This window comes from Planococcus citri, chromosome 2, assembly GCF_950023065.1.
Source record: "Planococcus citri chromosome 2, ihPlaCitr1.1, whole genome shotgun sequence".
Taxonomy (NCBI): Eukaryota; Metazoa; Arthropoda; class Insecta; order Hemiptera; family Pseudococcidae; genus Planococcus; species Planococcus citri.
The window spans coordinates 74,705,809-74,732,200 of NC_088678.1; the positions used below are offsets into that span (position 1 = coordinate 74,705,809).

The 26,392-nt window shown below is 35.8% G+C and overlaps 8 protein-coding genes across 10 annotated transcripts; 5 read left to right on the top strand and 3 right to left on the bottom strand.

Moving 5' to 3' along the window:
• The first annotated feature begins 20 nt into the window (after positions 1-20).
• On the top strand, positions 21-2,515 carry LOC135837720 (protein maelstrom homolog). Of its 2 annotated transcripts, XM_065353092.1 has the most exons (10): positions 21-147; positions 219-672; positions 740-889; positions 962-1,095; positions 1,167-1,290; positions 1,361-1,542; positions 1,622-1,816; positions 1,895-1,978; positions 2,046-2,232; positions 2,317-2,515. In XM_065353092.1, the coding sequence occupies exons 2-10, from the start codon at positions 330-332 to the stop codon at positions 2,358-2,360; spliced, it is 1,443 nt and encodes a 480-aa protein (XP_065209164.1). In that variant the 5' UTR covers positions 21-147; positions 219-329; the 3' UTR covers positions 2,361-2,515. The 2 variants fall into 2 exon arrangements, with proteins under 2 accessions (XP_065209164.1, XP_065209163.1); XM_065353091.1 differs by having other exon boundaries at positions 100-672.
• A 3,534-nt stretch (positions 2,516-6,049) lies between these two features.
• Positions 6,050-9,505, top strand: LOC135837725 (sphingomyelin phosphodiesterase 4). Its single transcript, XM_065353097.1, has 13 exons — positions 6,050-6,235; positions 6,305-6,599; positions 6,678-6,780; positions 6,871-7,096; positions 7,170-7,332; positions 7,406-7,557; positions 7,631-7,786; positions 7,856-8,015; positions 8,085-8,258; positions 8,339-8,545; positions 8,627-8,764; positions 8,839-8,976; positions 9,052-9,505. The coding sequence occupies exons 2-13, from the start codon at positions 6,306-6,308 to the stop codon at positions 9,406-9,408; spliced, it is 2,268 nt and encodes a 755-aa protein (XP_065209169.1). The 5' UTR covers positions 6,050-6,235; position 6,305; the 3' UTR covers positions 9,409-9,505.
• Positions 9,506-9,690: 185 nt separating this feature from the next.
• On the top strand, positions 9,691-11,218 carry Ctu1 (Cytosolic thiouridylase subunit 1). The gene is made up of 6 exons (XM_065353105.1): positions 9,691-9,911; positions 9,977-10,208; positions 10,279-10,397; positions 10,464-10,652; positions 10,722-10,926; positions 11,002-11,218. The coding sequence occupies exons 1-6, from the start codon at positions 9,864-9,866 to the stop codon at positions 11,205-11,207; spliced, it is 999 nt and encodes a 332-aa protein (XP_065209177.1). The 5' UTR covers positions 9,691-9,863; the 3' UTR covers positions 11,208-11,218.
• Positions 11,219-11,363: 145 nt separating this feature from the next.
• Positions 11,364-13,108, bottom strand: LOC135837730 (mitochondrial E3 ubiquitin protein ligase 1-like). 2 transcript variants are annotated; one of them, XM_065353104.1, is made up of 6 exons: positions 12,713-13,108; positions 12,445-12,632; positions 12,129-12,364; positions 11,927-12,059; positions 11,658-11,844; positions 11,364-11,580 (listed from the first exon to the last, which is right to left on the bottom strand). In XM_065353104.1, the coding sequence occupies exons 1-6, from the start codon at positions 12,818-12,820 to the stop codon at positions 11,569-11,571; spliced, it is 864 nt and encodes a 287-aa protein (XP_065209176.1). In that variant the 5' UTR covers positions 12,821-13,108; the 3' UTR covers positions 11,364-11,568. The 2 variants fall into 2 exon arrangements, with proteins under 2 accessions (XP_065209176.1, XP_065209175.1); XM_065353103.1 differs by having other exon boundaries at positions 11,364-11,844.
• Positions 13,109-13,671: 563 nt separating this feature from the next.
• Positions 13,672-16,613, bottom strand: LOC135837727 (ATP-dependent DNA helicase Q1-like). The gene is made up of 12 exons (XM_065353098.1): positions 16,462-16,613; positions 16,206-16,391; positions 15,945-16,124; positions 15,734-15,864; positions 15,497-15,671; positions 15,250-15,416; positions 15,042-15,178; positions 14,771-14,966; positions 14,545-14,699; positions 14,291-14,469; positions 14,033-14,212; positions 13,672-13,950 (listed from the first exon to the last, which is right to left on the bottom strand). The coding sequence occupies exons 1-12, from the start codon at positions 16,466-16,468 to the stop codon at positions 13,742-13,744; spliced, it is 1,902 nt and encodes a 633-aa protein (XP_065209170.1). The 5' UTR covers positions 16,469-16,613; the 3' UTR covers positions 13,672-13,741.
• Positions 16,614-16,794: 181 nt separating this feature from the next.
• LOC135837728 (Golgi reassembly-stacking protein 2-like) lies at positions 16,795-19,260 on the top strand. Its single transcript, XM_065353099.1, has 7 exons — positions 16,795-17,003; positions 17,201-17,281; positions 17,346-17,549; positions 17,626-17,843; positions 17,917-18,100; positions 18,177-18,933; positions 19,007-19,260. The coding sequence occupies exons 1-7, from the start codon at positions 16,941-16,943 to the stop codon at positions 19,147-19,149; spliced, it is 1,650 nt and encodes a 549-aa protein (XP_065209171.1). The 5' UTR covers positions 16,795-16,940; the 3' UTR covers positions 19,150-19,260.
• Positions 19,261-19,523: 263 nt separating this feature from the next.
• Positions 19,524-19,988, bottom strand: NP15.6 (NADH dehydrogenase [ubiquinone] 1 beta subcomplex subunit NP15.6). The gene has a single exon (XM_065348003.1). It carries the CDS (start codon positions 19,986-19,988, stop codon positions 19,524-19,526), a length of 465 nt encoding a protein of 154 aa, XP_065204075.1.
• A 1,028-nt stretch (positions 19,989-21,016) lies between these two features.
• Positions 21,017-26,271, top strand: dre4 (SPT16 homolog, facilitates chromatin remodeling subunit dre4). Its single transcript, XM_065353096.1, has 19 exons — positions 21,017-21,320; positions 21,488-21,592; positions 21,661-21,975; positions 22,048-22,194; positions 22,265-22,419; positions 22,497-22,611; positions 22,692-22,840; positions 22,917-23,103; positions 23,186-23,359; positions 23,439-23,637; positions 23,724-23,922; positions 24,001-24,239; positions 24,314-24,456; positions 24,542-24,724; positions 24,808-24,939; positions 25,020-25,189; positions 25,275-25,458; positions 25,532-25,616; positions 25,704-26,271. The coding sequence occupies exons 1-19, from the start codon at positions 21,252-21,254 to the stop codon at positions 26,039-26,041; spliced, it is 3,288 nt and encodes a 1,095-aa protein (XP_065209168.1). The 5' UTR covers positions 21,017-21,251; the 3' UTR covers positions 26,042-26,271.
• Positions 26,272-26,392: the final 121 nt, after the last annotated feature.

Consider the following 26,392-nt stretch of genomic DNA (forward strand, 5'->3'; position numbering starts at 1 on the left):
ATCCTGCATTCTGATTGGTCGTTCGATGCGAAATCCGAAAATAAGAACCAATCACGTCTCTTGGCGTAATCAAATGATGAAAGAGGGAACGTTTTAGCTTATTTTAGCATTTTTTTTCCACCGAGGTGAGGTGAAAATTGAAAAATGGTGAATTCTTCTTCTCCTTTATGCGATATTTTTGTGTTTGCCTAGCAATACCGGATCTGTTTGTGTTTTAGGCCTTGTTTTTGTGTTATTTGAAGTGTTGCTGGATATATTGATTAGTCGCGGTGGAAATCGTGTTAATTGATTGAAACTCATCCGAAACAAGTTGTTTTCAATCATCGAACATGCCAAAGAAACCACCTCCTAACGGTTACTACTTCTTCATGAAAGATTGGAAAGCTCGCGAAGAAAGATTCGGTCGTAGATTTCCAAACGGTATGAAAGATGTGGCAATTCACGCTTCCGAAGACTGGAAAAATTTACCCCCGCAAGAAAAAGAACGCTATAATAAGATCGCCAAAGACCACCGCCACGATCCCAGACCCAACGTACCGAAAGCCGAAGAAAAAAGGTACAATAGCTTCGGCGTAAGCTTCGCTGAACTGGAAAGACAACGTCAGGAGAAAGATGCCAGGATAAAGCAATCGAAAGATTTCCTTTTTAATTTAGTCAACAGCATGACAATCGGTACGAATCTTATTCCGAATCCTTTTACAATATGTTAGCGTTTAATTAACTCGTGTTCTTTTATTAGATGATTTAAAAGAGCATCCGTTCTATCTGATCCACGTTAATTATTTCTGTAAAACCGATCACGACGAGTATCTTCCTGCGGAAATAGCCATATCGGAATTTTCACTATTGAATGGAGTGCATAAATATTTTCATCGTTTTTTGTCTCCTGGTGAGTATTTTACTGCTCTGACTTCTAGTCGAGATGTTCGGATTACGTTAATCGATGTTTTTTTTTCATCAGGCACGATTCCCACCGGATACGCTTGCGAAGTAAAGGAACATAGTGATAAATATCATAGAATACCGTTCAATCTAACTCGTAATATGGATAAATTTGATGAAGTATATGCCCAACTGCGCGAATTCATGAAAGGAGTAAGTGAAATTATACGTTCGAAATTACAGCATTGCGAAATGATGGCTGATTTGTGGATTTTTTTTTCTAGAAATTTGTTACGTTTGATAATCCTCCGTTGTTCACCCTAACCGATAATGTGTTCGATAACACAAGTACCAGCGCTGTGAAAAAGACATTGGAACGGTTGTGGGAAAGTGCTCACTATGGACCTGGTAATTTTTATTCAGTTGCTCGCATTTCGATTCTGGATTCGTATTCATTCGCTGAAATGTATGGTTTTAGATACGTACGATACTTGGGAAAGCGAATTCGGAGTGTATTCGTTGGCTCAGCTTCTTTTCGAGATGAAGAGAAAAATTCTTGATGGAAATCCTAACGGAATTTTACCTTTTCCGAACGATGTGTTGGCGGATGCGGAATTACGTAAAGATCTTTATCATTTCCGTTCCGAGATGGCTTGCAAGGTAGCTATCAGTATACTGAGAATTGAGATAGATGATAAGATTTTAAAAAACACGCTGTTTATTTATTTACCATTTGCAGTTCCATCAAGTGGAGGACAATTTGGCGTTTTGTAGCCAATCGTATGTGATAAGGTGGGCTCACATTATTCGAGATCATTGCTGCCATTATTTGGGCATTGATACTGCGGCGTTACCAAAAACTTACGTATGTGATGCGAACGATTTGGGTGACTTGGTGGAGGATATGAGTTTGAGGGATGATGACTTCAACGATGTAAGTTAACTTCGTTCCTGTAATCTGTATTTAAAAATCTCGCTCGGTTTCAAACTAATTAACGATATTGTATTTCAGGCTAAGAGTACTTTAAGTGGTTACACAACTGTAAGTTATGCTACCGAAAGAAGCGTTGGATTTTCATCGGTTAAAAGTGTCAAGGTATTTACAAACATTCATTGTTAGTATTTTGTAACATTTCAATCCATTAATCAAATCTAATTCGTAGACTGACACTTCATCACCGGGTTCCCTTGCACCGTCGTCTACACTATCTACCGCAACTTCATGGGCATCGGCGATTAGTCAACCTAAACCGCCATCATCGGTGGCTTCTTCTTCATGGGCTACCGCTAGTCAACCGAAAAAAGCACCAACTTTCGATAACAAAAACTTTCCGTCCCTAGGATGTGGCCGTAAGTTGTGCACGTTTACACGAGTTGGAGTTGGTCTTGTATACGAGGAATACGATTTATTCATATTTTTTTCGTCTTCAACAGGTGGTCGAGTTCCTTTGCAAAAGAGAAATCCTTCTACTAAATGATCACACGGTGCTGTAGGTGCAAAATTGATTACCAATGATTTTATATTAGAAGGCAGATTGCCCGATTTTTATAGAAAATATTAAGGAAAACAATTTTTTTGTTCGGTTTTGTTTATTAACGTTTTCTTTTATAAATACATAATTGTTTGAGAGAATATGCATTTGAAAAAAATGGTTCGTTTTATTTGTTTCTGAAGTGTTCGTATATATGATAAAACAAGTTACATTATTAGGATAGATACGATTTCATCGCTAAAAGGCAGAAATTTTCTTCATTGGAAGATGATACGTCTTCAAAAATTTAAAATCAAATTTTTCAGTTTCACTAGTCTGTTTTGTCAGCTCGCGGGTGGGTGGGGTGCAAAATTTTTATTTTTAGTACCAAATTGAAACTACTTGAGGTGTCACACTCCGATTTGAACGGGACCGCGATTTTTGGAAAGAGCACAGTCTAAAACCCCCAAAACCAGATTTTCAGCTGCCCAAGTTCATTTTTCGATTTTTGGCGAATTTTTGAAAATTCAAAATTGACTGTTTTTGGCAATTTATGCTTTTTTTAAAAAAGTGCGTACTTGAGCAGTAAAAATGGTCAAAATAAGTCCCAAAACTGATATTAATTACTCAAATCCAAATTTCACGATTTCCAGCCATTCTGGAACCTCCAGCGCAATTTTGAATTTGCTCCAGAAGGCGTGAATATGAAGTTGGGCAGTTAAAAATCGAGTTGTATATTACACTCGACCTGTTTAACGAGTTTATCCACATTTGAGCCGATTTTTAGAGTGACACCTCAAGAGTGGTTGATTTGAGGTGTCACTCTAATGCTCCAAAACGGCTGTAAATGGTAGAATTTGCGATCCGGGGGTTAGTTCTTGAAGAAATACAGCGATTCGCTCAAATTTCAAAAATTTCCTCACAAACGGTTATCTTTTGATTTTTTGGATTTTTTAATTTTGAAAAAAGCTGGTCAAAAAACCACTCTTGAGGTGTCACTCCCAAAATCGGCTCAAATGTAGATAAACTCGTCGAGTATAATACACAACTCGATTTTTAGCTGCCCAACTTCATATTCACGCCTTCTGGAGCAAATTCAAAATTCTGGAGAAATTGAAAAATCGCGCTGGAGGCTCCAGAATGGCTGGAAATTGTGAAATTTGGATTTGGGGAAGTTGGTATTGGACAAAATACAGCGATTCGCGTGAATTTCAAAAATTTCCACACAAATGGGAAACTGCAGTTGACTTTTTTGACTTTTTAAATCTGAAAAAAGCTGATCAAAAAGCCACTTTTGAGGTGTCACTCTCAAAATCGGCTCAAATGTGAATAGACTCGTTAAACAGGCCGAGTGTAATATACAACTCGATTTTCAGCTGCCCAACTTCATATTCACGCCTTCTGGAGCAAATTCAAAATTCTGGAGAACTTGAAAAATCGCGCTGGAGGCTCCAGAATGGCTGGAAATGGTGAAATTTGGATTTGGGTAATTAATCTTAGTTTTGGGACTTACTTTTACCATTTTTATTGATCAAGTACGTACTTTTTAAAAAAATGCATAAATCGCCAAAAACATGTCAATTTTGAATTTTCAAAAATTCGTCAAAAATCTAAAAATGAACTTGGGCAGCTGAAAATTTGGTTTTGGGCGATTTAGACTATGCTGTGTCCAAAAATCGCGGTTCCGTTCAAATCGGAGTGTGACACCTCGATGGGTTCCCTTGTAAGAACGAAGAAACATAATTTCGGTACATTAAAAATATCAAATTTTAAATTCAATATAATATGTAAATTTGAAATTGAGATCTCCGACTTCCAAATAATCGAATTTTTTTCAATTTTAAAAACACGAAAACTAATGAAAAAAATTCAATTGACTTTGAAAAAACTCGAAATAGTTGACACGTTCTTTAATTTAATTAGCACTGTTGGCACTTTCCAATTTATTGAAGAACAAATAGGTAGTCGAATAATACTAATTAATAAGAAACAGAAAACGAAAATTTTTTCCAAAAAAAAAAAATGATAATTTTAGTAACCAAAAAAGTGACAAAACACGAAAAACAATTTTTTGGAAAATTGAAGTTGAACTAATTATTATTTGCAACTTTTCGGTAAAAAAGTGAATCTTGTTAGCAACTTTTTGCAACAAAGTGAGCATTTTTGCTATTTCCGAAAAAAAAAGCGAGAGCAAGAGTGCAAATTTATGACAATTTTAGACAAAAGTAAGACCTTTTGTTAGGTAATAATTAGAAGTCCAAATTAATGATAGGTAAGTACCTGTTTTTTTTGCAATTTCTGTCAAAAAAACGAGACTTGTTTAATGTTTGGAAAAATATAACGCTTTTTGGAATATTTTCCAAAAAATTAGTTGTTTTGTTTTTCTAAAAAGCAAAACTTTTTGTCATTTTTGAAAGATCAAAAATTTTTGAGAATTTTTGGCAAAATCAATTCTAGCAAGAGGAAGGCTTTTTTGCGATCCGCGAAAAAAAACTAGAATTTCGGACAATTGTTTTATTAGAAAAAGGAAAACTTTTGGAATTTTTGGAATAAAAGGTAAAATTTGTCAAAAATTGTGCTAGAACGCGATTTTTTTTCAATTTTTTGCAAAAAGTTAAATTTTGGTCAGTCTATCAAAAAGCAGAACTTTCTGTTGGGCGATTAGGGACCAAAAAAATAGATGATATACTTTCACAGTTCTTCTAAAAAAAAACAAGACTTTTGAAAAATTTTTAAAAAAGACTGAGAATTTTTAGCCACTTTGTTGAAAGTTGAAAATCAAAAATTTTTGTAATTTTTGAAACATCGAGAAGTTTTGAAAAAAAGCAAGACTTCGAGTATTTTAGCAAAAGGAAATCAATTTCCGGCAAAAAAAACTTAACTTTCGGATAATTTTTTAAAAAGGGAAAACTTTTTGGAATTTTTGAAAAAAAGTTGGATTTTTTTGAAATTGTGCTAGAAAGCGAGAGTTTTTGTCAGAAAGCAAAACTTTGACAACGGGAATTATTGGAAAAAAATACCTATACCTACTTATTTATTGTTTTGTCATTTCGGTTGAGTAATTTAGAACTTTGGACATACAATATTGAAAACAGAAGACGAACTTTTTGGAATTTATTCCGCTAAAAAAACCATTTTTTTCAATTTTTGATTTTTCTATTTTCTAAAACAGCGTCAATTTTTGAAAAAGTAAGGATTTTTGGCAAAAAACAAGAATTTGACAGTTATTTTCTGGGAGTTATTGACAAATCAAAATTAAGTATACTTTTTCGTAATCTTTACTTTCTGATAAAATCGATAGTTCATTGGGAGACTTGAGGGGAAAAAAGTTGAGAATTTTTGGATTTTTTTGCGAAAAAGCGACTATTTTTGCCAGTTTATAAAATGAGAATAGAAAAACTACTTCACGTTTTAACACAAATTTTATTGTGAGATGAAAATGTGAAGTAAATTTTTTCAATTTTCATTTTACTGATGTCTTCATTCCACAGTGTTTTATAATAATTGAAATTGAAATTTATAAATTCAGAATTGACTCTCATCCTTGTACTTATCAAGTTATCAGTTATAAATAATTAATAAATTCGACCAACAAAATTAACAATCCAAATTCCAAACCAAGTCGAATAATTTATTCAGTGCACCCCATCCACCTGTAAACTGACAAAACAGACTCTGGTTTCGGTTTAATGTAAGTCGAATACTGCCTAAGATACCCGAGTGATTCCCAAATCGTTCGAAAATCGTTGAAAGCGAGCGAAATGTTTCAAAATGTAAACAAAGTGCAGAAAATGTGATGATTAGAAGCGGCACAAATGTGATTGTGTTTCAATTTTCGATTATTAATTAGTCGTATTAAACTTTAAAACACTTCGAAACGAGTAAGTTGACTGTAAAATAACTTGAATTAGCCCTTCGTAATTTATTATTTGTTGATCTCATGTTTACAGAATGAATTCGATATTCAGATTGCCATTTCCGAACCGCTACTCTGAACTAACCGAATACATAGATAAAAGCGCCGTAAAAGAATTAGAAAACCTATATCCGGATTTAATTACCGAAATTTTCAACGTAAATATCCAGAGTAACTGGGGTCTACGAACTTTGAAACCCGATACGAATTACAGCTCGTTTCACGCAGTTTATAACTTTCTGTCGCCCAATGGACCGATATTCAAGCTGTGTTATAAACTGTTATTAGACTGCCATTTGAGATACGAATTTCCCTACCAATATTTACCGGTTCGTATTCACGTTTATTCAAATGCCTTTTCAATTCAAATTCATATACATATTTCAATGTGTTTGTACAAATTCTAGACGACAGTTCGTAATAGGCTCGAAGATAACAATGATACTTCGCTGTACAAACAGAAGCTACTGTCAAGATCCAAAACCCAGGCTGGAAATTGTCTATACTTGAGTATCCTTTTCATTCGTTGTGTATTTACTTCGAGTTATCTCTCGAAATGATCTTATCGGTGTTGAGTGTTTCCTTAACGCTGTGATTTAGATGCTTTTGAATATTATATGTTTCATTTCGCATATCATTTGATCAATCCTACGTTACAATTACCGGAGGAAAACACCTTGGAATGGGATACGGTTTATTTACGTTTAGTCGAAACCTATTTAGATCATTTTTTGCCATGTGCGTCTTCGTTGGTGTATCCCTTGCTGCACCATTCTTCCAGTTCTATGAATTCGCAGCATACGATCGAGTCTATCTCTCCGACCAGGTACGAAGAGCTCATCAAGTCGGATAATTTACGAATCGATTTACGTATTTAAGTTTGTGTTTTTTATGAGTAGGAATTCGGCGTCTATATTTCGAGAAGATGTGTTGAAAAAGATGAGTCCGAGTCCACCTCCTTATACTCGAACAAAGACTTCATCTTCGGCTGAAATATGGAGAAGCGAATTAGTAGCTACGCTATTTCTAGATTTTTGGCTATCCAGCGGTACTTCAGAATCGGTAAGAATCCAACAACGATGAAAAACCCAACTACAAATTATAGAATAATATTTAAATTGGTGTTATTTTGCAGAGAAGTACGTCTTTTTTGACTCAACGAATGTGGAGTATTGATGTTCTACCATCGAAAGAACAACTCCGATGTGTACGTTTGTTGTTGAAACATTTGCATTACTTTTCCAATTATCTATTACCGGAGGATTGCGCCATGAATGATTTAAAACGGTAATTTGACTCAACTCTCGAGAGCTTGAGAATTCAACGGAAGTTAATTTGCTCTGTTTTTTTTTTCGATTAGTGAAATAATTCGTAATAATCGACGTACGATTTATACGTTTTTCTCGAACGTCATGACTCAGTTACCGTTGGACTCTTCGTTTAAAATATTATTGGAGGCTTGGTTCACGTACATTCAGCCTTGGCGGTATACGAATCCATATTCGAAAAATATGAAGTAAGTTCATCTCAGTTTCGAAGCACTCGTATGTGCGCAGGATGTAATATTTTATTAATTATAATTTAGGTACAGTAAGCACGAAAACAACTTGGACAGCAAGTGGTTTACGTTTATCGCTGAAAATCTGGTCGTTTATACTCATTTATATTACATCGTCCTGACGAGATTATCGAGATGTGACCTGACTACGTATAAAATATCCAGTATGTCGTGTAAATTGACCCAGGTACGTGAATAAAAAACTTGAATTTCGATCTTAACGATCTATCAGTAATGGAACTTTCCGTCAAATTAGATATTTTCCATGTCGAGTTTACTAAATTACATCGAGGAAGCTGAGAACTACCTCGAAGAAGGCAGACAAGGCCATATCAATACTTGGAACTCGATCATCAGACAGAATATATACTGTGTCGAGAAATTAGACTTTAGATACGACGGATTTCATTCTCAAAGCCATAAACAACAAGTAAGTAATCTAAATAACGAAAAAAAGAGCTCGATCGAGCATGCCGAAGCCATATTTACGTATTTTTCATCGTTTCGCAGGTGATAGAATTTGTGAAACAGATCGAAGATAGCATTCCAACGTTAAAGATTCGTAAAAATGCATTATTGACCGACGAAAACGGCGGTTTTGTTAAATGGTTCAGAGAACAATTATCCGGTAATGTGAGATGTTCTTCGGCCGAAGAGATCCAAAGAATAGAGTATTATTTGAGTCAAACTTTACATAATTTGTACAATATACACAAGGTACGAGTATTTTCTAACCTCACCTTTCATTCTCCAGTTACTTTAATTCGTTGGTTCTAAATTTTTATACATATTTAACAGATCGATCGTAAAGAAACCTCCACATCCAACGTATCGATTTTAAATTACATGGGCCGAAATCGAAACGAAAGTTGCAGTTCGTTTGGAAGTTTCGATTCAACAGATGGGAATCTCTCTACGAGTTCTTCATCTCCATTGGTTAGTTTCACTGCTCGCTTTAGAATAAATCTCGATAATTTTATCAATGTCATCATCGAAAATATTTTTTCTAGGCTGATCCCAAAGAGCGAAGGAAATCAGCGTTATCATTTACTTACGAAGGAGATCCAGATTTATCTCCGATTCGCAGCTGGGAAAATAAATTTCTAGTCCGAGTTTTATATTACATTTGTTTATGGATAAATACCCAAGTAAGTGTGTTATATTTTAAAAATACGAAAAAAATTATCGCATTTTGTTTCACACGATTTTTATCTCTGTTTCAGTTCAATCGTGATTTGAAAAGAATGTATTTCGAAGATAGCATATCCGGTGGTATCGCTCGCCAAATTCTGTGTCCTCCGAAATCGACTTATTATTTCGAAAAAAGATATACACCAGATGGTTACTCGAGACGAGTTAAAAATATCCTTCCTCCTCGTATCAGTTTCCGATGGTGTGGCAGTTATTACTATTTGGGCGTATTTTTCGTCTGTTATTTGTTGATAAGAATGTTTGATTTGTCTCCTTTCAAGTTCACTTCGGTGATTAGTCTTTTGTACATTTTGTATCTCACTGCGAACTCTATTTTTTATCCTATTCCTGTTCCTTCGGATGATGATAATGCCAACTCATCGAGATGAGATTTTGTAAGCGTTGAAAATGATATGCCTATGTAATTGACGGATATTACTTTCATTACGGTTTGAGTAACCAAAATATACTTTTATATTCTCGTTTTATTGTGTTTACGTTAATTTCGAGCTTCTGAATAGCTTTAGTACTGAAAACAGCTGAAACGAAAGCTCAAAGCTGCAAGAAAGCTCATCGAAACAGTCTGAAACTTGTTAATATTGTCGATCGTTGATTCTCGGCTAAATTCGGGTGACTTCGGTTTGGAAAAGATGCGCAGCAAGTTTCAGAATGGACAAGTGATACGCATGTTGATTTTTTATAAAATTTTATCACTCAAATTTGCTTTGGACCGGTTAAAAAAAATTAAAAAATGTATGGAAATGCTCCATAGAAACAAATCCAAGTATTTAATGAATAATCATCGGTCTTATTACTCTCTTCCGTATCAATTTATTCTATAATCATGCCCGTCAAGTGTACCAACGACTGTGGAAACGCTGCCATTCTCAAAGTAATCATAGTAATTTATAATAAAATCCTCGATCGATTTTCACTCATTTTCATTATTTCTTACAGCGTCCTAAAACTGGAGACACCTTATGTAAGGAATGTTTTTTCTCAACGTTCGAATCCGAAGTCCACGAGACCATCGTGAATGCTAAATTATTCAAAGCAGGAGATAAAGTAGCTATTGCAGCTTCCGGTGGTAAAGATTCGACAGTTTTGGCTTATATTTTGAAACTGCTCAATGAAAGGCATAACTACGGATTGGATTTATTTCTGTTATCCATCGATGAAGGAATTACCGGTGGGTATCCAGCTGAAAAACCCTCCTAATGGTTAACACATCTTAATCAGTGTGATGTGTTCATTTTCAGGGTATAGAGATGATAGTTTGGAAACAGTCAAGAAAAATAGAGACGATTACGAAATGCCATTGAAAATATTATCTTACGAAGATTTATACGGCTGGTCCATGGATAATATTGTCAAACAGGTTGGTTTTTTGCCCCATTTTTAAAACTATCTCGTCAAATTCGTGATCCTTCATTTATGCTTCCAGATCGGACGTAAAAACAATTGCACATTCTGCGGAGTATTTCGTCGCCAAGCTTTAGACAGAGGAGCAGCGATGCTAGGAGTAAATTGTCTAGTTACCGGTCATAATGCCGATGATATCGCCGAAACTGTCTTAATGAATATTCTAAGAGGTGATATATCTCGTCTCAACAGATGTACTTCTATAATAACGGTAAAATTTACTCATTTATTCATTTCTCTGTCAAATTCGTCGAATAATTTAATTCTTGAATAATTTCAGATGGGCGAAAATTCAATACCAAGATGCAAACCTTTAAAGTACGCTTACGAAAAAGAAATCGTCATGTATGCTTATTTTAAAAAACTGGTTTATTTTTCCACCGAGTGTATCTATTCGCCGGAAGCTTATCGAGGTCATGTGAGATCATTTTTGAAAAATTTGGAAAAAGTTCGACCTTACGCTATCATCGATATAATTCATTCAGGTGATCGAATCGTTTATTTTCCGGTTTCATTCCAAACAAACGAACGTTGCAGTCAATTTACATTTTTTTTCCCAGGTGAGAATATGAATGTTCGAGATGATGTCTCATTACCAACTCGAGGAACTTGTGAAAAATGTGGATACGTTTCGAGTCAGAGTATATGTAAAGCTTGTATGTTACTCGAAGGATTGAACCGAGGGTTACCGAAATTAGGCATAAGTAAATCTAGCCACGCTAAAAGAATTGTTAAAGATTTGAATTCCATTAAAAATGATTTTTGATACGAGAAGAATCGAAATTTTATTTCATTTTCGAAACACATTCCTCTCCATATAAGGTGTATTAAATCACCAGTAAGTACATTATTACGAAGAATAATTCGATGACTTTCGATCGAATTTAAAATTTAACCGCAGGTTTAAAAAAAAGAAAATAAATACTAGATAAAAATAATCTTTAATACTTGAAAAAAAAAGAAAAGAAAACCACCTCTAAAAATATCACAAAAACACATATTTTGAACGAATCAACGAACTTGAACGGAACCTACACATTAATCCTTAAGAATAAATTACACACATGACTCAGCTTATATATATCAAATTTGTATTAACTACTGGTTGTCTGCACACCGGACAGGGATCATTGGCACACCTTAAAGAACAATCAGCACACATGCTTATGTGTCCACATGGTAACAATACTATTTCTCTAGGGTTAATATAACATACAATACAAGTGAATTCTATATCCGAAGGAGTAGTATTCGCAGTCCTTCTACGTCGTTCAGCTGATGCTTGTTCGGCAAACTCATTCATTCGTTCGAGTCTTCTACGTTGCATACGACTTTTCCAGTACTTATATGCGCACGCTCCGGCAATCATGATTCCAACTATGCTAAAAATGATGCAACAAGCACTGAAAAATACACTCGAATTAGTACTGGATAAAAATAAACATATCGATGAATAATATTAGGTATTAGGTAGAGGTCAAATACCCGTAATATTTCTTCTTCGAAGCCAGTACTTTCGTCAAGGATTCTGGATCCATTGTGGTAAGTATATAACACATGCCATTTCTTGGCGGAATTAAATGTACGATACCATTTTTCGTTTGAACTTCTCCAAAACCTAAGAGAAAATGTCGAAAATTATATTCTTTGTTTGCTGTGTCATTTCGTACGTCAAAAAAATAATTACCAGTCAAGATAGATCTTTCTTTCAACATCCATTCTGTATGCTGTATTCCTCTTTTCTGTATTCCAAATAAGAATCCTAAGAAAGTACTGGAGGTAGGTTCGTAAACATCTTCGATTACTTCTAGGTTTAGAAATTCGGCATCTAAAGGCGACGTGATGTTTATTTTAAATTTGCCTCTTTCTAGTTGAAAAGGAACAACGTTTTTCTTCTCGTCCATAAGTTCTTCGCGATTAACCCTGGAGAAATTTTAGTTTTCGATGAAACTCTCACGAATTTAATACATTTTAGATTTTCAGAAGGGTAATGAAAAACTCACCACATTCCAAAGCTAGTCTTTTCGGTGTAAAATTCTTTCATCGTTAGCTTTTGAATTACTCCAGAAGCGTATCGTTTATTTAAGCTTCTGATAGGTGGTCCGATCGATTTGACTTGACCTCGAACAACAGCGTACTGCGTGTCTTTTTCATCTTCGTTCACACAATTTATCCCGTTTTCGATAGATTTCTATAATGAAAGTGAAACATAGGCAGGTTAGAAATGGACGTCAGAAGGCGATGAAAAATTATAACAGAAGTATAACTTACAGTAAAAGTTGTAAATAATTTTTTCGAAGAGAAGTACTGCTCGGCGAAGTAAAGTGTTATTAAACCATCGATGGCTAAGGAAGCGATGTAATAGAAATAATCACTCATGATTGAAAATCAAGTTTCAAACTGCATAAAATTGTACTGACATGAACTAAACTAAACACGAAACACAATCACAATTCTACTCGTATTCCGGCGTTTGGAATGAAATAGAGGAGTGTATTGCATCATTACAGGCGAAGCGATTATCCTTTTCAACGTAGATTGTGAATTAGAACTTTGTAAATTTTATTCGAATTCATTTCATTTTAAAATTTGATTCGTAGCGTGAAAAATTTGCATTCTTTTTGAAACGACTTCTAAAATTTTTTTCAGATCAAAGTGATAAGAGATGTAAACAATAACAAAAGCCACGTTTCCCTTCTACCATCCTCCTCTCATGATTCCAATAGTCGTCCCAAAGTAGGACTCTCACTAGCCAAAGTTTGATCTGCACTTGCAGCTTCCAGATCTGTTGAATTTATGGAATTAGTTCATATTTCTCTCCAGTCAACCTCTATCACAAGAATGATGTACTTAATGGCAAACTTATCCTCCTTCAGTGTCAATTTAGATCTCCTGAACAGAATCTGATTGTTCCTATACCTATATCTTTCCAATGAACGATCCTACCAGTTGATTGACCCTAATCGATCAGATTTTATCCATAAATTTATATAGATTCAGAAGAAAATACTTGTCATAGTTTGGGCCTTTGAAGTTTGAATCGATAATTTTTTGAATAAATTGAAAGAAATCACTTCCTTTGACTTGACTGGTCGAACATCGAACAGATACAACAGGAAACGAAGATTCTGGGGTCGATGGGCATCCTCAAAACTTTCACTCATTCAGTAATCTTAGAATTCTTCTTCACTCGGATGTAAATTCGGATTTTTTCAACAAAATGATTTAAACTCATTGACATTTTTTTTATTCATTACTTATTGAAAACGTACAGAAACACATAAAAATATACTTAATAAATTAATCACTTTCACTATCATCTAAACAGATAAGTTTTGAGCGTTTACATTTACTATTTTCAGTAGTTTCTACGACTCTCTTGTTAGAAGTGGTTTTCGATGACGTAGAATCTGATGAAATTTTACTTCTACTATCTCCAGTATCACATTTTTTATCACGAACGAGCATCGCAATTTGCTCTCCACTTTTGACCGAGTCTCCTTTGGGTCCTGAAAATGAAAAAAAACATCATAATATGAGAAGGAATCCTTTATCAAAAATTTCTAGAAATAAAAATGGTTCAACAAGTACCTTTTTTAATGTAGCTGATAGTTGAGTAAGGGGTAAAATGGAAGTCTTCCTTTAAATAATCGTTGATGAGTAAAAATGCAACTATTCTCTCACCAGTTTCTCTTGAAAACGAAGGAGGACTCACATTGACTGATTTAATCTTCGATGTTTTCCCATACCAAACATCGATCAACATTTGAGCTATAAAATGAGAGAAAAATTAGGATGTTTTCACATTATTGTTAACGTACCTATCTAATTTGCATTCTGAATAGGTACCTGTTAATTTAGTATCGTTTTGAAAAGCTTGCAGCAGTATTTTGAGTAATGAAAGACAATGTTTCGATACATCGACTTTTTTCGCGCTGAAAGTATTTTCACAATGATCGCACATTTTATTACAATCGGTACTTTCCCAAGTTTCATCGAAATGAGAAGCTATCATTTTTCGGCGACAGCTGTACCATAAATCAAGTCTATTAAATATCTAATTAATTTGCATCGACGCTTAATACACGATGATGAAAACTTACTCGGTAGGATTCAAGCAATAATCGACGATAGAGTATAAATTTCTCAATCCGGTTTGTTGAGTGAAAACCATCGTACTCAGTTTGAAAATATCGGCGAAACGGAAGTATAAAATACAATTCGCAGTTCTACCATCGCGACCTGCTCTGCCACTTTCCTAAATTAAAAAATTGAAAATATATTCAATAAAATGAATCAAATTTACGAGAAATTTATTCGAGAACTTACTTGGTAGAAATTTTCCATAGATTTTGAAAGAGAATGGTGTATAACGAATCTAACATCTGGTTTATCGATACCAAGTCCGAAAGCAATAGTTGCAACGACAGCTTGATACTCGCCGCTGAGCCATTTTTGATGCACGTTTGATCTAACAGATGACTCTAGCTGGGCATGATATCCGCTTACTTTACAGCCTCGTTTTCTGCGCAAAGATTTTCGATTTAGGTTCGTTGTTTAATTGAGATATAATTCTAAAGGAGTTATTTAAGCTCAATACCGTAATTCTTGTCGTAAATCTTCACAGTCTTTGATTGAAGTAGTGTATATTATACCGGACATATTTTTAAATCTATGTTTCAATAAATCTTCCAATTGATCGATGCATTCTTTTTGGCTGGAAGGTTTTTCTCTTACCTGAAAACAGAAAAGAATAATTAAATTCATGCACATATTTAGATTTTTTAAACGAAAAAATCAGTACACACTTCGTAATATAAGTTTGGTCGATTAAAAGACGATTTAAAAATCAAACAGCCTTGAATAGATAACATTTTTTGCACATCTAAAATAACTTTGGTAGTCGCCGTCGCCGTCAGACCAATTATAGGAACATTTTGAAACATATCCTTGAGAACGGAAAGAAACTGATAATCTGAAATCATAAATACAGTATTATTTTTAGTTTTTCAGAACACTATACTCAAAATGAATGTTCTGTAAGTCGGTAGGTACCTGTTCTGAAATCATGACCCCATTGAGAACAACAATGCACCTCATCGATGGCAATACGAGAGAGTAAATTAAGACTATGGGCCTTTTGCAATTTACTCATGAATCTTTTACTTTTAGCAAGTTTTTCAGGTGTTACGTAGAGCAGCTTCAGACCCGATTTCGCATCAATCATCATCTGTATTAAAAAATAAAATTAATATTCGTCACAGTTGAGGAAAATTGACAGATTTGAGCTACCTTTTGAATTTCTGCCGATTCTTGAACTGTTGTACTGGCTTGAAACATTTCTGCTTTGATCGAGAGAGATTTAAGGGTCATGATTTGATCTTCCATCAACGACAACATTGGAGATATAACTAGAGTAAATCCTGAGCCAAAAATCCAGTACAAATGTAGCAGATAAATGTGAAATTGAGCAGCAAAAAAACCATGATGTTTCTATGCATACCATTTTCCATTAGAGCTGGTAACTGAAAACATAAACTTTTTCCACCTCCTGTGGGCATAATAACGATGACATCTTGTTTAGATAATGTAGCATTTATCGCCGCCAATTGATTGGGACGAAATGAAGAGATTTTGAAAACATCCTTCAGTTTTTGAGAAAGCTTTGGATACCAAGGATAATCTAAAAATCACAAATGCAACGCAAAAATTGATATAATTCCAAATCAGTTCGGTGAATTATTTTTCAAAAACGTGCATCTACCTTCACTATCCCATTTACTATCGCTTCCCAGTTCTTTGCTTTTCTGTAGAGAGATAGTATCAGCGAGGAGATCCTTTCGTTTTCTCAATTCTTCGCGTTTTTCTTGCAGGATTCTGATTTTAGCTTCTACTTCTCTAAGGTTTTTCGAAACTGTTTTCAGTTCTTCTTCCAAATCTTCTGGTTGTCCTAATAAATTATGAGTTTTTAATATGGATAATTAAGAGTATGGGTATTTAAATGAGAAACTAATACATACCAGCCATTTTTGGGAAGTTATTTTTCAATTTTCACCATAGATATTTCATTTTTTGAAATCATAAGTCTTTTTGAAACTATCAATTTTTTTCAAATTTGAAAACAAAAACAAAATTTCGAATTTATTCATTTAATTTTTCTAAAGTCGCAACACTTGCGTGATCAGTACCAAAACGCGTTCAAGATAATTCTACCTTAAGGTGCAACCAAAACAATGGTTTTATAAGGTGTTTTTTTGCAAATCACAAAAAATCAGAATCGCTCCTTCTTTTTCTCTTTTTCGAAATACACTACATTTTTCACTTTCATATTACCACACCTGTTTTGTCCATTAGGCATAGATAAGAAAAAGTAATTTGAATACACGTCAACGAAAGATCTTCATAAATTGGTTTTACTTATTTAATTAAAAATGCAGTATTTTATTAAAATATCGCCATGTAAATAGAATGATTTTTATATTCATTAATTTACTTAAAAATGGGTGGTTCACAAAGTAATCCTATACCAGGAGGTGGTACCGAAGGATATCATATTTTAAAAGTAAGTCGATTGCTATGTTGGAAGTTTTTCGGTTTTCGTTTCTATCTAAGCTAATTTGATGGAAAATTGACTCATTTTATGTAATATCCATTTAATCTGACATACCTCCACTCGTGAAACAAATTCCAGATCGAAAAACTCCACCAATCTGAATTTATGTAACTGTTCCATTTACTCAATTATCATATTGTTTTCAGGTGCAAGAAAATTCTCCCGGTGAAACCGCTGGCTTGGAAGCTTTCTTCGATTTCATTGTCGCTATAGGAAATACTAGACTAGTACGTAATCTGCTCCACTCAATTATGAAGTGGTAAACCAATCTAACTCCTGTTTTATTTTCAGGATCAAGATAATGAAGTGTTGAAAACAACGCTGAATAATAATGTCGGTAAAGAAATCAAACTAGTTGTGTATAGTAGTAAAACGCAGTCAGTGCGTGAAGTAGACGTTACTCCGAATAACGACTGGGGTGGTCATGGTAGTTTGGGTGTTAGTATAAGATTTTGTTCATTCGATGGTGCTTATGAAAATGTTTGGCACATTTTGGTAATTTTTGTCCCATTTTTATATCTCATCTGCGTTGGTTTAAAAGTTCAATTTAACCGATTCGTTTTCATTTCAGGAGGTACATCCTCAATCACCGGCCGAACAAGCTGGTTTGAGAGCTTTTACCGATTATATAATTGGTTCTGATTCGGTTCTGCATGAAAGTGAAGATTTATTTTCGTTGATCGAAGCTCACGAAGGTAGACCGTTGAAGTTATACGTTTATAATTCGGAAGATGATACTTGTCGAGAAGTTACAATTGTTCCGAATTCTGCTTGGTCTGGTGAAGGAAGGTATGAAGAAGTGTATGAGGATTTGGTAATGACGTGTATTCGTGTTTATTCACCGCTGATTTTTTTTGTGTAGTTTGGGATGCGGTATTGGGTACGGATATTTACACAGAATACCCATCAGAAACGCTGTCGATAAAACCGAGAGAAAGAGGAAAACTTCGAATATTCCCAGTCCTCCTCTGATCAAACCTGCTACATTTCAGCTACCAAATGCTGTACCGAGTAATGAACCGCTTACGGATCCAAGTATTGTAAAAGTACGTCCGGTTTTCAATCCTCCTGACACGATTGAAATAACGTTCTGTAATGCTAAAAATGTATTCGTATTTTCAGCCTGTTGAAAATCCCCTCAACGGTACCGATACAAATGCTACACAGCCTACTGATCTAAACCCGACACCGATTCCGGCTCCATCTCCGCTTCAAAACGTTGCTCCAGCTTATACCTCACCGGTACCGATTTTCTCGACAGCTAATCCGACTTCGATTCCTTCACCTAGTGAAAATTCTATTCCTCAAAATACCTCAGTTCCGACCTACAGTCTCCCAGGACAACCTCAAATACCCGTTCCCGCAGAGAACACATCTAATGTGCAATTTTACTCCGTTCCGGCTACGTCTCAATACCCTGCTCCTTCGCCAGCTACTTCTCAATATCCTGCTCCTTCGCCAGCTACTTCTCAGTACCCTGCTCCTTCGCCAAATATGCCATTCTACCCTACATCCACATTTTCATCGAATTATTCTCCCGCTGCTCCCGCAGCTCCGGTCACATCGTATCAAATGTTTAACCAATATACCCATTCAACCGCTCCGTTCGTTTCATCTGCTCCGATGTCATCTACGGTAACCAGTTCACCGTCACCTGCAGTTTTTCCAGGCAGTATAGGTCCACCTCCTACTTCTGGATACGTTTCGGCGCATGCTAATCCATTACAGGGAGGTTATCGCGCACCTGGTCAACCGGCTGGAATTAGTAGCTATTTTAATCGAGAACCTTTACCAGTCAGGAGTGGAAATGAAACCGCGGGTACGATGAGTGGAATAAATCCGTCATTTTCGCAGATCGCTGGCAACCCTTCTAACGGGGGTAGGTATTTCGGCGTTTGAGTTATTCGAAAAAAAAGAGAACTCTTTCAATTAAGAAATGATTTGAATTACAGTGCAAGGTGTTTCTGTAACGACACCTATATCGTTGCCTGGAATGCCGCCTATAACTGTTAGCGCCACTTTGCCTTATTCAGCTATCGAGGGATTACACATCGATGCTTCGAAACAAGCGACTTCTTCGGCTGCGGCGGTTTAGTTGTCAAGAGTATTTTTAATGAATGAGATATTTGTTGTACTTTATGTGAATAGTTATTTTTGTCAAAATATTTATTATTTTATAATATTACATATGATACAAAATGTGGCATTTACTGGGTAAAATTCCGCATCTAGACGACTAGAAATAGCAAAAATTAACACGAGAAGCGTTCGCACATGATATTTTTATTGAGGAATATATGTATTTACAGAACTATATTTTTAACGAATTGAATCGGAAACCTTCCTCGCAACTTCTTCGTGAAAATAAAAAACACACAAAGTAAACTTGGTTTAAGCCATGAATGATAATGATGCGAATCAACAAACTACTTCGAATACGTAACATATGAAATTGAAAACAGGCACAATCTAAATAATAATATCGTCGTCACCGAGTTCTTCATCAGGAGGTAACCGGACGGTTGCGGGATCCACGTAATTCATATCGACTAACGGCAACCCTAAGACTTCGCGACGTCTTAGCTCAATAAATGCTTCGCGTTGAGTCCAATTTTGATCAGCTGCGTCCGGATAGTACATCATTATAAAGACGCAAGTCAGCGAACAAAATACCAGGAAGAAATTGGTCGAGTAAGCCCACATTCTATCTCTAGCTTCGTTCAAATCATCGAATCCAAACGAACGCCAGTCTCGTTTATTCGCCGGTGCGTGGTCTTCATTTGTTTCTTCTTTGATTACGTGAGGTTTATCGGGATGCGCTTCAATTACCTCGGATTTCTTATTCGTAGTCGAGACAGTTCTGATGTAGAATGGTCGCGGATTTTGGATTATCCGGTGATAACAAAGGTTTCTCACAGCATTGAGAATTATCATTTTGACAATTTATGATCTATGGTTACTTGATACCGAGAATGTAGCGATTATAGCTGCTGGAACATGATTTGATGTAGTATTACTTTCACTGTATCACGAACTACGCAATTCGAACGGACAATTTGTCGTAAAACAATTCTTTATCACTAACTTTGCTCTTTTTTGCGTGAATTTTAAGGTCGTTTGAATACTTCACAATGAAAATAGGGTCAACAAATTGGAAGGAAGTTTGGTAGCGCTCCGAGATAAATTTTTATCACCACTTGGGTGCTCAAAAAATCTGTGTTGTTTTTGCAACTTGAATCCGCCGCTGGGAATTTTCAGCGATGGAGACAGGTTTTTTGATCACTGATCTAATTATTCTGTACCGATTTTTGATCGTTGAGAAGAAAATTCAATGAATTGCGATTGATCACTCGTTACAGAGTTGCTTGATAAACGTATAAAATAGTTTAGACTTAGAGTCTGAAATCTTGAGTAATGGGTGCAGCTCATGAGCTGTAAAAGTTCTCACCTGACCGGTCTTACTCGAGAGCTATTGACTGTTTTCAGAGATTATTACACGTCGTGGATCATCTCCGAAGTTCTTTCGTGCTTTGAAGGGCTGCTATTTTCATAAATATTCCGATTTTTCTTCAGTTTTTCAATTTTCTCAGCGAAATTTCGTTATTCCAGACAGCGGACACCTAAATTAATGGATGAGCCTGGTGAAATTCGGCTAGATAAAAATGAAACAGTGGAAGCGACGATGAGTCAAAATGAGACTTGAATGATTTCTTGTAATTATCATATCCGAAATTTTTAGTAGTTTTCTATCCAAATATGGCAATTAAGGATAAAATAGCATAATTAACGCGCTAATTAATATAGAAAAATACAAATTAAACCACTTTCAGAAAAGTTTTATCGAATAAAAATGATTTTAAAAATGTCAAATCCGAAAACCGGTCTCGAAAACAAAATGGCATCCCAAACAGACCCTTTGTCGCGTTTCCATTCCGTAAAAAAATATTTCCAAAGCGTCCTCATTGGCGAATATGGCACTTTGTACAAAAAAATAATACACTCGTACGGTAAAGCGATGAAAATGATGTATTAAATAGTGATTTTCGCTTCAAAATGCGCCATTTAATTCGTTGAAACTGTGTGTACCGGTTGTTTGTTCACCTCTGAAGATCGTTCCGAAGTCAAGGAAAATACTGCACATCGCATCGTATTTGCTTTCATCAAGATCTCTTTATGTTGTGAAACCATCATCAAACCATGTCTTCTGTCCCTCTCGATCGGGATAACTTCTTTAGGCGGATGAAACGCCTATACACGGCTTGGAAAGTACGTATATTAATACATTTCATCATCCTCGAACCATTCGATATAATTATTATACTTCGATATGCTTCTCCGTCTAAATACCATCGCGTTGTGATTTGCGCGCCAATGTATTTCATGACGCTTGTAAATTGTCACAAAGGTTACAATTTATTAATTTCTGTCTACAGGAAGGCAAAACTGAATGTGGAGAACCGTTTCCTAAAGTTGATTCGATTTGTGCCCCGGTTGGTAGCGATGACTACGTTCTATATTGTAAATCGCTTTCGCTCCAGGTAAACTTTCATTCCTACCGTTTGCATTGTATTTCGTTTATTTTGGTCTAATGATGAAATATACGCAGATATGGTTACTCGGGTACGATATCAACGATGTTATTATGATATTCTCCGAGAATTCCATTCACTTTTTGGCGAGCAAGAAGAAAATCGAGTTCTTACGTCAAGTAGAGCAACACAAAAATAAAAGCTCCATCCCGCCTATCAAGTTATACGTCCGGAATAAAGATAGCCCGGAGAAGGAAAACTTCGATAAACTGATCGCCGCATTGACAGCTAGTGGTAAAGGAAAAACATTAGGTATATTTGTCAAAGACAATTTTCCCGGACCACTAGTCGAATCATGGAAGAAAGCTTTAAAGGAACACAGTTTTGAAAACGTGAGTACCATTCTTAACCAGCATTATGATGTAAATCGTTTATATTTCATTATTGTGTGCTCTTCGGTTTAGGTTGATATTAGTAATGCTTTGGCCAGCTTATTGAGCGTCAAGGAGGAAAATGAGCTATCTCTTATTAAAAAAGCATGCCAGGTCAGTGTCGACGTTTACCATAAATACTTGAGAGACCAAATCATGGATATCATCGACTCGGATAAAGTAAGTCGTGTTCATTTTGCTCTTGAATGCGATTGCGCAACATTGTGTTGATTTTTTTCACCTATTGCAGAAAGTGAAACATTCGAAATTAGCCGATGGAGTCGAGAACGCCATAACAGATAAGAAATACGCGGGCAGCAACGTAGACACGAGCCAGTTGGCCACATGTTACCCGCCTATTATTCAAAGTGGCGGTAACTACAGCTTGAAATTCTCTGCCCAGAGGTAAACACCTGAGAATTACTCGAATATTTTGATTCAATGTACTCGATAGCTGATTTATTCCCTACGTGTTGTTTCAGCGATCAAAAAAATCTTCACTTCGGAGTAATTATATGTTCCTTAGGAGCTAGATACAAAATGTACTGCTCTAATATTATCAGAACGTTACTGGTGAACCCTAATGATTCAGTACAGGTTGGTATACCATTCAGAAATCAACTAGAATATTCTTTTTCAACTCCGGATTCGTTTTATTGATTTAATTTCGATTTCAGGAAAACTATAGCTTCCTGGTGGATCTCCAAGAACATCTTATTTCGGTTTTGAAATCCGGTAGCAGATTATGCGACGTTTATAATAGCGGTATTGATTTCGCTCGTGAAAAGAAACCCTCGCTGGTTGAACATTTAACAAAGAATTTCGGGTATGTTCACTCTCAAGATGGTCCTAATTCTCTCATCGGTGTATTAGGCATTTTATAATCTGTTTTTAATTCGTAGCTTCGTTACTGGTATCGAATTCCGTGAAAATTCTCTCTCTATTACGTCCAAGACGACAGCAACTGCTAAAAAATCCCAAGTGTATAATTTATGCGTCGGTTTATCCAACCTCGTTAACAAAGATGCTGATAGTAAAGAGAATAAAAACTATTCCCTATTTATTGGAGACACTGTCGTCGTAAATGAGGTATTGTTTCGCACATCGAGGTTCATTTTGGTTTTTAAATAAACTTTCTATCAATTGTTTGTTTCGTCGTTGTTGATGACAGGACGGTCCAGCTACCGTATTAACTAATTCCAAAAAACGAATCAAAAACGTCGGAATATTTTTAAAAGAAGAATCGGAAGAGGACGAAGAAGAAAGTGAAAAAGAAAACGAACCGCAACAGCAACAGATTCTCGGACGTGGTAAACGAACCGCTGTATTGGAATCTAAATTGAGAGTAAGTGGTATTTTTCATTCTCGTGTTCGTGGAATTGAAAATATTCATCTGATGATTTTGTTTTTTTATTTATTTATAGCAAGATACTTCCAGTGAAGAAAAAAGAAAACAACACCAGAAAGAATTGGCGGTTAGATTAAACGATCAAGCTCGTCAACGTCTATCAGAACAGTCCAGTGGAACTCAATCTGAGAAGGTCAGAAAATCCAACGTGTCTTATAAAAATCACGAACAAATGCCTGCTGAAATCGAAGTAAAACAGCTCAAAATATTCGTCGGTGAGTTGATATTTATAGACCGTAGATTTCTTGCCATTTATTTGTATAGAACGTGGCTTTAATACCGTTTCTCATCATGTTCACAGACAAGAAATACGAAACCGTCATATTACCTATTTTCGGTCTACCTGTACCCTTCCATATATCAACGATAAAGAATATCTCTCAGAGCGTCGAAGGTGACTACACCTACTTGCGTATCAACTTCTTCCATCCTGGAGCCACGATGGCCAGAGGAGAAGGATCACAGTTCTCTCATCCGGATGCTACATTTGCGAAAGAAGTGTACGTTGAGCTTTTTAAATCAATTATCGAGTATTCCAGCGATCTAATCTGTGCATTTTCATATTGAATTTTCTGCAGTACTTATCGTAGTACAAATTTACGTGAACCTGGCGAAACAACGGCCCCATCTGCGAACCTGAACAACGCCTTCCGGCTGATTAAAGAAGTACAAAAGAAATTCAAAACCAGAGAAGCCGAAGAAAAAGAAAAAGAAGATTTGGTTAAACAAGATACTTTGATTATTTCATCGAATAAAGGAAACCCCAAGTTGAAAGATTTATACATGAGGCCTACTATTGTGAATAAAAGAATGACCGGTAATATTTCGGAATTCCTGTCTAAATTCACTCGATATGAATTTCATTCCTTTAATTCTAATCTTGGGTTTCAGGTTCCTTGGAAGCTCACGTGAATGGTTTCCGATACACGTCGGTTCGAGGAGATAAAGTAGATATATTGTATAATAATATTAAACACGCGTTTTTCCAACCTTGTGACGGTGAAATGATCATATTGTTGCATTTCCATTTGAAAGTACGTTTAAATCGAAAATTTTTCTCAAAGTAGATTATCACGTATTATCGTAAAGACTCACTAAATGAACCTTTTTTCCCCATAGAATGCCATTATGTTCGGTAAAAAGAAACATCTCGACGTACAGTTCTATACCGAAGTAGGAGAAATAACCACAGATTTAGGAAAACATCAGCATATGCACGATCGTGACGATCTCGCCGCTGAGCAAGCCGAAAGAGAACTTCGTGTAAAGTTGAAAACAGCTTTCAAAAGCTTTACTGAAAAAGTACATTAATCAATTATTTAAAAAAGGAAACTCGTTTCGTTATTATTGTGAACTAACTAATTTTCAACTTTTTGATTTGATAGGTCGAATCAGCGACCAAACAAGAAATTGAATTTGACACTCCATTCCGAGAACTTGGATTCCCCGGAGCACCATACAGAAGTACTGTTTTACTACAGCCGACCAGTGGTTGTCTGGTCAATTTAACGGAATGGGTATGTGATCGATTTGCTCGTTGCTGGAGCCATTTGACGTCGATGTCAATAAAAATGAGTTTGTTTTTGTATCGTTTTAGCCTCCTTTCGTCATTACCCTAGAGGACGTCGAACTTGTTCATTTTGAACGTGTACAATTCCATTTGAAAAATTTCGACATGGTATTCGTATTCAAAGATTATCATACGAAAGTCGTAATGGTGAACGCTATTCCGATGAATATGCTCGATCATGTTAAAGAATGGTTGAAGTGAGTTGATTATTCGTCGAAGTAAACATAATATCCTTATGATCGAAAATTAATCGTGCTTTTTTTTCTTATTTTCGTTTCACAGTCAATGTGACATAAGATACTGGGAAGGTTCGCAGTCATTGAATTGGCCCAAGATTATGAAAACCATCATCGAAGATCCGGAACAATTTTTCGAAACTGGAGGATGGACTTTCTTAGACCCAGAATCGGATAACGAAGCAGCAGGCGCCGCTGACGAATCGAGCGACGAAGACGAAGCCTACGAAGTAAGTACCATTCAAAAAGATACAAGTTTTCGAAAGATCGTTTCGTTTTAATTCTTGGGTGTATTTTTCGCAGCCTACCGATGTGGAAAGCGTCGATGATGAATCAGACGAAGACTCGGAGGAGTATTCAGAAGCGTCGGAAGATTCCGACACCGGAGGTACGTATAGTCTCATGATGATGTACGTATTTTCGTACAAGTAGGATGGCTTTCATTGAAATTTATTCCGTTTCTATTTTGTTGCAGAAGAAGAACTCGACTCGAGCGAAGAATCCGGCAAAGACTGGTCGGACTTGGAACGTGAAGCAGAGGCAGACGATCGTCAACGAGTTGGTAACTTCGAAGACGAATACTCATCGCGTCCGAAAAGCAGCAAAGGTCATCATCGATCGCCGCCCAAGAAATCGTCTCGCGATCACGACAAGCACCATCATAAGTCGTCTCATTCGTCATCGCATTCGTCTTCGAATCATCGTTCGTCGCATTCGTCGTCGAATCATCATTCGTCTTCGCGATCCTCACATCATTCTTCGTCTCATAAATCCTCATCGTCGCATCATTCGTCGTCGAAAAAGAAGCATTAACTTATATGTGTAACCTTGTACTGCGCTTCGGAGGTTAAATTATTAATTGTAATTTGTATTATTGATGATAGTTTTTTTTTTTTTTTTTTTTTTTTTTTTTAAATAATTTATGTTTAATAATAATTTTTTTAAAAAAACAATGTAGAAGAAATGTTTTATCCTACGAAGCGTTTGTTAGTTTTTTTTTTGTCATTTCAGTGTAACGAATAACGAAGAATATTGCCAGTATAGTCGGTGTGTTTGTTATTGAATCGATCTGCATTCTGTGGCGAGTGAAAGTACTTACGTGAAGTGTTCGTTGATCTTCGGAATTCGGTGTTTTCAACGTCGAGTGATTTTAATTACACGAGT

Bases quoted from the DNA above. Each gene is read 5' to 3' on its own strand.
- dre4 (XM_065353096.1), top strand. From the start codon at position 21,252: ATGTCTTCTGTCCCTCTCGATCGGGATAACTTCTTTAGGCGGATGAAA. The intron at 22,195-22,264 runs GTAAGTCGTGTT...CACCTATTGCAG, and splicing joins ATATCATCGACTCGGATAAA to AAAGTGAAACATTCGAAATT. The intron at 25,190-25,274 runs GTGAGTTGATTA...TTCGTTTCACAG, and splicing joins CATGTTAAAGAATGGTTGAA to TCAATGTGACATAAGATACT.
- LOC135837730 (XM_065353103.1), bottom strand. From the start codon at position 12,820: ATGAGTGATTATTTCTATTACATCGCTTCCTTAGCCATCGATGGTTTA. The intron at 12,633-12,712 runs GTAAGTTATACT...CTTTCATTATAG, and splicing joins AATTATTTACAACTTTTACT to AAATCTATCGAAAACGGGAT. The intron at 12,060-12,128 runs GTAATTATTTTT...ATTTTCTCTTAG, and splicing joins AGAAAGATCTATCTTGACTG to GTTTTGGAGAAGTTCAAACG.
- Ctu1 (XM_065353105.1), top strand. From the start codon at position 9,864: ATGCCCGTCAAGTGTACCAACGACTGTGGAAACGCTGCCATTCTCAAA. The intron at 10,398-10,463 runs GTTGGTTTTTTG...TTATGCTTCCAG, and splicing joins TGGATAATATTGTCAAACAG to ATCGGACGTAAAAACAATTG. The intron at 10,927-11,001 runs GTGATCGAATCG...TTTTTTTCCCAG, and splicing joins CATCGATATAATTCATTCAG to GTGAGAATATGAATGTTCGA.
- LOC135837725 (XM_065353097.1), top strand. From the start codon at position 6,306: ATGAATTCGATATTCAGATTGCCATTTCCGAACCGCTACTCTGAACTA. The intron at 7,097-7,169 runs GTACGAAGAGCT...TTTTATGAGTAG, and splicing joins GAGTCTATCTCTCCGACCAG to GAATTCGGCGTCTATATTTC. The intron at 8,016-8,084 runs GTACGTGAATAA...CCGTCAAATTAG, and splicing joins TGTCGTGTAAATTGACCCAG to ATATTTTCCATGTCGAGTTT.
- LOC135837727 (XM_065353098.1), bottom strand. The intron at 15,865-15,944 runs GTATGCATAGAA...TTTTTGGCTCAG, and splicing joins ACCAGCTCTAATGGAAAATG to GATTTACTCTAGTTATATCT. The intron at 14,967-15,041 runs GTATTGAGCTTA...ATCTTTGCGCAG, and splicing joins GATTTACGACAAGAATTACG to AAAACGAGGCTGTAAAGTAA.
- LOC135837720 (XM_065353092.1), top strand. From the start codon at position 330: ATGCCAAAGAAACCACCTCCTAACGGTTACTACTTCTTCATGAAAGAT. The intron at 1,291-1,360 runs GTAATTTTTATT...GTATGGTTTTAG, and splicing joins AAGTGCTCACTATGGACCTG to ATACGTACGATACTTGGGAA. The intron at 1,817-1,894 runs GTAAGTTAACTT...ATTGTATTTCAG, and splicing joins GGGATGATGACTTCAACGAT to GCTAAGAGTACTTTAAGTGG.
- NP15.6 (XM_065348003.1), bottom strand. From the start codon at position 19,988: ATGATAATTCTCAATGCTGTGAGAAACCTTTGTTATCACCGGATAATC.
- LOC135837728 (XM_065353099.1), top strand. From the start codon at position 16,941: ATGGGTGGTTCACAAAGTAATCCTATACCAGGAGGTGGTACCGAAGGA. The intron at 17,282-17,345 runs GTACGTAATCTG...TTTTATTTTCAG, and splicing joins CTATAGGAAATACTAGACTA to GATCAAGATAATGAAGTGTT. The intron at 18,101-18,176 runs GTACGTCCGGTT...TCGTATTTTCAG, and splicing joins CGGATCCAAGTATTGTAAAA to CCTGTTGAAAATCCCCTCAA.